Source organism: Acomys minous, assembly GCF_964271855.1.
Source record: "Acomys minous genome assembly, chromosome: 18".
Classification (NCBI taxonomy): domain Eukaryota; kingdom Metazoa; phylum Chordata; class Mammalia; order Rodentia; family Muridae; genus Acomys; species Acomys minous.
Genome location: NC_140501.1, coordinates 67,996,448 through 68,005,741, shown reverse-complemented (window position 1 = coordinate 68,005,741; position 9,294 = coordinate 67,996,448). Strand labels below are relative to the sequence as shown.

General features: G+C 49.6%; 2 protein-coding genes across 2 annotated transcripts in view; one reads left to right on the top strand and one right to left on the bottom strand.

Annotated features, from left to right (window-relative positions):
• Positions 1–9,294, bottom strand: part of LOC311589056 (protein NYNRIN-like) — a 183,608-nt gene that overhangs the window by 123,012 nt on the left and 51,302 nt on the right. The gene's annotated exons all lie outside the window — the stretch shown is intronic.
• On the top strand, positions 7,350–8,128 carry EDDM3B (epididymal protein 3B; the record flags this gene model as incomplete). The annotated part of the gene is made up of 2 exons (XM_084767418.1): positions 7,350–7,406; positions 7,682–8,128. Exon 2 carries the CDS (start codon positions 7,700–7,702, stop codon positions 8,126–8,128), a length of 429 nt encoding a protein of 142 aa, XP_084623544.1. The 5' UTR covers positions 7,350–7,406; positions 7,682–7,699.

Sequence of the window (9,294 nt, the reverse complement as noted above, 5' to 3'; positions counted from 1 at the left end):
TTTGAGGTTTGCTATGCTCAAGCTCCACACGGTGTGGAATCACAGTCTCCTGTGGCTGCCTGGGGAAGACAGTCCCCTCCTGGCTACCCAGGTCAAGACGTAGAACTCTTGGCTCCTGTAGCACCATGTCTGCCTGCACACTGTCATGCTTCCTGCTATGATAATAATGGACTAAACTTCTGAAACTGTAGGCCAGCTCCAAATTATAAGAGTTGCCTTGGTCATGGTATCTCTTCACAGCAATAAAACCCAAACTAATGCAGTTGGCCAGACCACAATTGCTCAATACTTCTTACCCCATGCCCTGTATAATCTTAGCACTTTTCTAGTGCCTTGGAGACAGGTTAAAGACACTAGGTTCCTTGCCTTACCAGCACACTTTCACTGGTTAAAGCTCTTCTTTCTTCAAGATGTACTGTGTATACGGTATTCGGCCTGTATGTGTGCCTGCTCGCCAGAAGAGGGCGCCACATCTCATTACAGATGGTTGTGAGCCACTATGTGGTTGCTGGGAATTTTGAACTTAGGACCTTTGGAAGAGCAAAAACAGTGCTCTTAACGTCTAAGCCATCTCTCTAGCCCTGAAGCTCTTCATTTCATTCCACCATTACCCTCTCTGTTTGGTTTGGTGTTTAGTGGCCAGACCTCACTTATTGGAACCACAAAAGTAAAGCCTTGAGCCTAGGACTCTGATAACATGCATTCCTTCCCACTTTGGACATTTGATAGGATATTGTTATAAAGATGCTGGCTGCTAAAGGAAACGCATGCATAAGAGACTAAACTGGCATTTCAATAATAGCAAACAGGAAAAAAGAGACTTGATGCAAATTTCCCTTACCTGACTTAGGTCAAGAGTCCCACAAAGTGCAGCCAGCAGGTACTTCAAGACCATTATGTAAATAAAGTAACTGTCTTTGAAGCATGGGGTGTCAGTTGGTCCAAGAGAAAATGTTCTCCCAACAACACTTCTGCACAAATACACTTAGAATGAGAAGAGAGTATAGGAAGAGCACTCTCTCCTGAGCATCCTTCAGGCAGCAACAAGAGTCACTGTATTTACCTTAGTTCTGATACAGAGCTTCTGCTTGGCACTTCCTGAGTGACAGGGCTGTCTTTTTGTTGCTCGTAGCACCTCTGATCACACCTTTGTCTATGCCAATGAAGTCACTTAGAATAAGCCTCTTAATAGTCTCAGGATAAGTAAGCCACTAAAACCGTTGAGCTGAGACCTTCAGCTCTTCCCACCAGGCTCCAGGAATTAGGGTTGAGTAGCTAGAGGTTCAACTCCCTAAATGTCTTAGACAAGGCACTGTGATGATCCTCTAAGCTACTGCGTATGTGAGGATGCTGCATGAGTGATGTACCCGAAGGCACCTGGACACTCCGCACTGCATGCCCTATCTGTACCTTGCCCTATGTTTCATTTCTGCCAATGGAAGTGGAAGAGCTCACACTACAAAATGGACTCATTACGACAAGAACCTACAAGCTGAGTCAAAGATGTCCATAAGTAAGCTTGCCTGTGCCTTCCTCCATCTGTAATCTAGGCAGGCATCGCCCCAGCCTCCTACAAGCTGTTATTACAGGCCGGCGCCACCAGTCCCAGCTTCACCGTGTATTTCTCAGGTGGCCTCCATCAATGCTTGTCATCTTATAACGGGCCCGTGTCCAGAACTTCTGGAGTGTTACTTGCTTGGTTATCTTCAAAAGCCTAAGCTCCTTGTTCAGAGCTGTTCAGGGGATTTCAGAGTAAACGCCTAGACTCTGGCGCCCCCCCCCCAACCCCAGGTCAGCGCCCCACCCCCACCCCTGTTGGCAGTTTGTTCTCAGCCTTTTTTTTTTTTTTTTTTTTTAATTTTTTGTTCTCAGCCTTTCAATCTAGATGTTATCCAAACAATGGCTCAGGGGAAATGTGTTGGCTCTGTTTATTAACAATTAAACTTTATTATACAACCCAACTATCATACACAAGAAGGAAAAAAAGGTTAAAGGGACAGAAGAGTGAACCTTCCGGTATCCGTTCCACGGGATGGGTCCTTAGGTGTCTCTCTGTCCCGAGAGCTGGTCCGGTCCGGTTGCTCTCTCTGTGCTCTCTCCTCGCCTCAACTTGTTGTTTTTTCTTCCCCCCATCTTCCCAGTCACAAGCAAAGGGCGGTCTCCTTCTCCCTTTGAGGGTCAATTAGGAAAACAATAGCCACGGTGGGGTTCCCAGGTCGGCTTCCTGAATGCCAAGCCCAGGAAGGCTCCAAACAGTCTATCAGAAGGTATTCAGGTGATGGCTCAGTGGTTAAGAGCACAGACTGCTCTTCCAGAGGTCCTGAGTTCAATTCCCAGCAGCCACATGGTGGCTCATAACCATCTATAATGTGATCTGATGCATACTGCATACAAAATAAATAAATCTTAAAAAAAAAAAAAAGAAGGTATTCATGGTGTGCCCCAAGGGTAAAGCCCACCAAGATTGCTTCCACCTGTGACAAAGCTTAATCTTTCCCACAGAAATGCAAGACTCAGTGGCCTTGGACGTGAACTTACCCTCCAGGACACACAAAGAGAAGATAAGGGGCGGAAATGTGAGTCCCAGGGACAATGCTGATCACCTGGACAGAGGACAGCACTAGACTTTGGACTGGGTTTGTTCTGGTTTAGAAAATACACTTCAGAGAGAGACAGATTTCCCCCTCTCCCCCCCCCACCCCCTCGACTTCCCAGACAGACAGCTCCCTGACACAACCGAGTCTAAAGAGTCAACAGCATGTCTTTATTCTGACAGGGGCCGTGAGCCAAATTCGGATTTCAGTAACACACTGAAATTCCAACATACCAGTTTATAGACCCTAGGAGTTTTGTCTATGAAGTCCTTGAAAACCCTGAGAACACAGGCAAGGATCCAAGGTGTCCACTTCTGGGTAGAGGGAAGAAACCCCTGTTTCATGGTGTGAACTGATGCTGAAAATCAAGATCAAGTGAGCTTTTACCCTTCTGTTCTACGGTAGATTTCTGTTCTACCTGAAGACACCCACACTACCATTTCACAGACGTCAGGAAGATCGTAAGGCTTCCGCCCTTCCTGAGCTCACCTTAACAAGGGATGTGCGTGTCTACAGTCTTTTTCTACAATGTGTATTTCACTGCAGATTGCAAGCAATGGCGATGCTAACATGTCTGTCTGAAACTTACCTTCTTTGTAAACTTAAAAAAGGATTCTTGTAAGGTACAGGAAATCTACCTCTCAGGTTAAATGGACTCCAGATAAGTCCTGCCAAGCAGCAGCCTAAGTTTGCCACCTACTGCCTATCTCAGAGAGTGGGTTCCCCCCACCCGCCTTTTCCTGGTTTTGGGACTCCCCTCCCCAACTACCAAAGCATGGGTCCAAAAGGTTCAAATGTGTGCGGAGAGTGGATTGGTTTTTCCCGGCATCTGCTCCCGACTCCCGGGTTGGAGTCTCGCCACTGGCACCCTATTCCTGGCCCGCCCATGAGTGGCTCACTTTCCAGCTACCCACTGCTACATTCCTGCACCCAACACCAGCTGACTGGCGAGCCTTTCCCTTCTGGTTGGTGTAAACGCTTCCTGCCGTTCTTTACAACCTACATCCAAGCCCTTCATCTAGGACCTTCTCCCTTGGGTGAGATTTTCCCTCTACCAGCACGGTTCTGTCTCTCTTTTCCTCTCTCTCTCTCTCTCTCTGTCTCTCTTTTCCTCTCTCTCTCTCTCTCTCTCTCTCTCTCACACACACACACACACACACACACACACACACACACACACACGTGACAGCCTAGTGCTGGGTAAGCCGTGTCTGCCTGGGCAGTCGTCCCCTTGGTCTCTTATCAGGAGGATGAGCTGCTGGAACAGACTGCACCAATTTCCTTGAGTCACTGACGGGCCACTGACTCCTACTCTCCCCATGGGAAGGCCATTTGCCCGTCCTTCCAGGTTCCCCTCCGAGATGCCTTCTAGAGAATTTCAGACCCCAAGGCCTAGCACCCATTTTAAGGGCTTCTAAGCTTACACGCCTCTGCAAGCAAGCTCAGCCTCAATATCCCTTAGATGGCAAACCCAAAATGGGACCTTTTAAATTACTGCCAGCCATTAGGAAGATGGAAGGATGTTCCCTATGTTCAAGTTTTTCCTCTTCTTTGCTCCAAACCTTTCTTCTCTACTTCCTCTTCTAAAAGTTTCAAATGTACACCTAAAGGAATTTTCTCCCTAACCTGCTCACCTTTGTCTTCGGCCCATATATATATGCTCCAGTATCCTGCTAGATTTTCTTTTTTTGTGTTTTTTGTTTGTTTGTTTGTTTGTTTTTTGTTTTTTGAGACAGGGTTTCTCTGTGTAGCCTTGGCTGTCCTGAACTCACTTTGTAGACCAGGCTGGCCTCGAACTCACAGCGATCCGCCTGCCTCTGCCTCCCGAGTGCTGGGACTAAAGGCGTGCGCCACCGCACCCGGCACCTGCTAGATTTTCTACATCCAGGACAGCACCAAAGCAGCTACCCGCCATCGCTCCAGTCTAACCTCACAGGCTGTGCCACCTGGGCCTGTATTTTCCCTTCTGGCCACAGCTCAGATGCTGCAAATACAACAGCCTGCTCTTCCCGGACTTGGCCAACATTTCAGCCTTTTGGCCCCTCCATTGACACCCCAATGTCAGTAGGAAGGAGCCAAAGACTATTGATTTCTTCACCCTTTATCCATTTATTAGCGACAGAAGGCAGGAATGGTGTGCCTCAGACCCGGGACAAGCAGCTGTAGGTGCTCCCAGCACCCCTCAGTCCCTATCTGCTACACAGCGTGGCTGCCCTATACCCTGAACCTTCCAGGGCAGGAGCTTCTCCTGCCTCTTCAACATATAATCTGGATGTGTTTGTGCTCTTACTTTTTTTTTCCCTCTCTCTCTCTTCTTCCCTTGCATAGCGCCAAGAGCTGCTTCCAATGAACCTACATTCATATACTTTAACTTGTCTTGGAATAAAAGCAGCCCAACACCCTCATTTTCCACCTCACCATCCCTCCCTAGCTCCTCTTTTTTTTTTTTTTTTTAAGACAGGGTTTCTCTGTGTAGCCTTGGCTGTCCTGGACTCGCTTTGTAGACCAGGCTAGCCTCAAACTCACATTGATCCGCCTCTGCCTCTGCCTCCCTAGGGCTGGGATTAAAGGCGTGAGCCACCACGCCCAGTTCACATTTTTTTTTAGTCTTTCATTTTTTAATTATAGGAGAAGGGAGGGATGTTAGCTCACAAGCAGATCCACTAGCTCGCCTCTACCTGCCACCTGCCACCACCAGGCGTGAACCAGATGCTCTTCAGCTGCGCACCAGATACAAAGGAGCGACCTGGCTCTGCTCCCTCCCCCCTCCCTGTGTCTGTGGGCCCCTTTCTCCACCTCTCTTCCCCACTCTCTCCCAGGTCTCTCCTGCTTGCTCTCCCACTATCTCTCTGCCTCCATACGATAAATCTCTTCCTCCCAGATCTGTTACGTGGCCTCTACTATTTATCACTGTTATAACAGCCTCCTCGTGTTGCCTAGGCTGGCCTGAAGCTTCTCAGCCTCCTGCTTCCGTCCCCTGCCTGATAAGATTACACCTGGCTTTGAAAATAAGCTCTGGATATAAACTGATGCGTGCTGACACCCTCATGCCGAGGCAGACTAGGAAGAAACTCCAGCAGCACAGATGAACTACCGGCAGCCCTTGCTGCATTGATATAAAGCACTCTAGAGCATTATGTCAACTCATCTACAAGTTGTACGTTTGACTATGTACTTTTACTTCTTGGTGACACTGCCACTGCCATAGTTCACGTCCTAGCCAAACTCCCTGTAGGATACGGCCTAGCCGTTGATGGACTCCCCTCCAGAGAGTTTGTGGGGGGAACAAGTTCCAGGGTCAGATTTTTAGTTGTCTCTTGAAAGCTACCAGCAGTCCCTCTCTGGGGTCACTTCTGTCTAACCCTTCGGAATTGCTTTGTGCCTGCGCGTCCTTCTTTGATGTTTGCAGACCTTGCTTAAGGCTATTCTCAGGATGAACCCACGTGTTCCACATGAGGAGATACAGAGCGGGTTCACACAGAAAGCCGTTCCGACCCTGCCCTCCACGCCGCCACCTCCACACAGCCCGGGCGCTGTGTCTCCTCTTGTCACTCTTCTTCTCTCCTGCCGTGGACTTCTTAGGAACTCCAACAAGGACACAGACTCTGCTCTTCAGATTCCTGTGCCTCTGTACCCACTGCAGCCCAGCCAGCGACGTGTGCACTGACTAGGTAAGTCAGAAGGACTGGTGTGCAGGAAACTTGTTTGAAAGGCCAGGAAGCACCGGAAGGAGATTGGTTGACATTTTAGAGTTAAGGATGAAAGTTGAGCCGGGCATGGTGGCGCACGCCTTTAATCCCAGCACTCAGGAGGCAGAGGCAGGCGGATCGCTGTGAGTTCGAGGCCAGCCTGGACTACAAAGCGAGTCTAGGACAGCCAAGACTACACAGAGAAACCCTGTCTCGAAAAACAAAAAAACAAAAAACAAAAAACAAAACAAAAAGGATGAAAGTTGACCCAAATCAGAAAACAAGGCCTCAAGTTTGGCTCAGCGTTAACCCCACAGATATGGCTTCCACCATACCCCACCCCCACCCAGTCTACCAAAGTAATTTTGTTGGCTCTTGAAGGTCTATCAGAGCCCTATGAGGTCAGGGCTGTGAATATGGTGAAAGATTGACTAGGGCCAGGCACACTCACATAAATGAGGGTAGACTAAGTCTTTTCAAATACTGGACTCTGTCTTCTATCCTAAGTCTCCCCCGTGAAGCTAGTTTTATATACTCTTGGTATTTGGTTAATTGAAATAATACTTCAGACTCTCAGCTCCTTTCGTCATTCCCAACAAGCGGCTCTGACAAACCCTGATGGTTTCGAGTGAACACAGGGATGTGGTCCCCAAGAAAGACTGAGGCTTTAGAAGTGATGTTGCAGCCAGGCGTGGTGGTGCACGTCTTTAATCCCAGCACTTGGGAGGCAGAGGCCTGCGGATCACTGTGAGTTCAAGGCCAGCCTGATCTACAAAAGTGAGTCCCGGATAGCCAAGACTGTTACACAGAGAAACCCTGTCTCAAAAAACCTAAAAAAAAAAAAAGAAGAAGAAGAAGAAGAAAAAGGAGGAGGAGGAGGAGGAGAAGAAGTTTCCCCTAGATGTTGAGGAAATGTTATAAGGGAGGCAAGACAGGAAAATCCCCACGGTGCAGTCAGTGTGGAGGGCAGCCTGGCTCAGGGCCCAAAGCTTTCCTTCTCGGCAGCATCACTCCAGCAGCTCCTCTGTCCACTCCCTCCAATGGTGGTTAGTCTTTCCACTTTGCAGAGAAGAATTCTTTTGGACACATGATCTTCTGAGCACAGAGGAGTTAGCTAGAGCTGGTAAGACAGTGATAGGTTCCTTCTGCTGCATAGACGGGAGGGCATACGGGAGGGACTCCGGGTTTTCAAAATAAATCCTATCTTCGTTTTGCAATTTTATTCTTAGTTCACTCAGTCTGCAACATAGTGTTTATATGCAATTAACTTTACCATCTAATAGGGGTTCTCTTCTCTGGGAAACAAACAAAATTATGCAGGAATAGAAAATTACAGTACAGCTCAGCTCAAAGGGCAGTACCTAAATATTTTCTTCTCTTTTTGCTGTGCCCACTCAGGTGGCCCCGGTGCCTGCTATGGCGTCCCTGCTAAAGGCCTGGGCCCTGCTCCTGCTGTGCCTGCAGCGCAGCCTCCCCGCACACAGCGCCTCCAGGCGCCAGTTCATGGATCATCATCACCTAAGTACAAACAAAGACTTCATGGCCTACGAGTGCGATGCCCTCATGACAGACAGAGCTCTGAAACCCAAGCTCTCACACGAGTTTGTTTATATACCATGGTACAAAGTTGAGCATATATGTATTAGTGGCAACTGGAAAGATCGCTACAAGAATTCGTACGTTTGGGCTCAGACTTCCATTAAGGTACTCAAGTGCCACTGGGAGAATTCCAGAAACAGATACGTAGAGAAAAGGAGCTACAACTACATTCAGTTCCACTGTAATGAGCATGGGTACGTCGACAGCATAGAGGACATGAAGATTCTGGAGCCCATTTCCTCCTAGAAAGTCACACTGGCTCTGGGACCCCCGCCCATCCCACCCCTCCACGCCTCATCCCTTCCATCCCACCCCTCCCCATCCCCACTCCTCCCCCCTACCCCACCCCTCACACCCACTCCACCCCTTCCACTCCTCCTACCTACCCCACCCCTCCACGCCCCAACCACCACCCTTCCCCACTCCTCCTCCCACTGACCTTTCCCCCAACTCCACCCTTTCCCCCACCCCACTCCTCCCACCTACCCCCTCCACCCCCCACCACCGTCACACACCCCTCCCCCCACTCTCACCCCTCCCCTTCTCACTCACTCCACCCCTCCCATCCACCCCCCCTTCCACCCCCTCCCCCTCCCCCCACTCACCCCCACCACCTTCACCCCTCCCCCTCCCCCCACTCACCCCCACCACCTTCACCCCTCCCCCTCCCCCTCCCCCCACTCACCCCCACCACCTTCACCCCTCCCCCTCCCCCTCCCCCTCCCCCCACTCACCCCCACCACCTTCATCCACACAACTTCACCCACCCACCTCTTGAGCTTTGCACTCGCTACTGTCATCTCCGCTTTGCAACTGTGCGCCAGTGTTTTCCAGTCCTGTTGATTCTTAGTGTTACAGTTGTGCTTGTGCTATTCTCGGCCTAAAACAACATTCCTCCTGTGTTTTATTATTCACATTGTTTCTGTTCCTGGGACAAAGGATTTGAGAGAAACGCTTCAGGGGAGGCTTTAGTTGCCTCTCAGTCGCAGGGCTTTCCATCTGGGGTCTGCTGGCTCTGTTGTCCTGAGGAAAAGTGAGGCAGAGCACTACCGTGGGAAAAGGGGAAGAGCAGAAGCGCTCACCTCATAGAGGCTGGGAAGCAGGAAGAGAAGAAAGAGGAAGAGTATGGGGACCAGATGTGGCAACTGTGGCTCCAGGGACCTACCTCCTCTATCTGGGTCCTCAGATCCACTCAGCCATGGATCCATCAATGGATTAATCCACTGCCTTCATGAGCCAATGGCAAGTAAGCCTTCAACACAAGCGCCCGTGGGAGGACACTGGGCAGCCAAGCCACTGCAGCATCTCTTTGTGCCTGTCTAGACCGAATGATCTTCCCTTCCACAAATACAGCGCTATTCCACTGTGTGTCATGCATATACATGCTATGTGTGCAGAGTTTATTTTGTGAG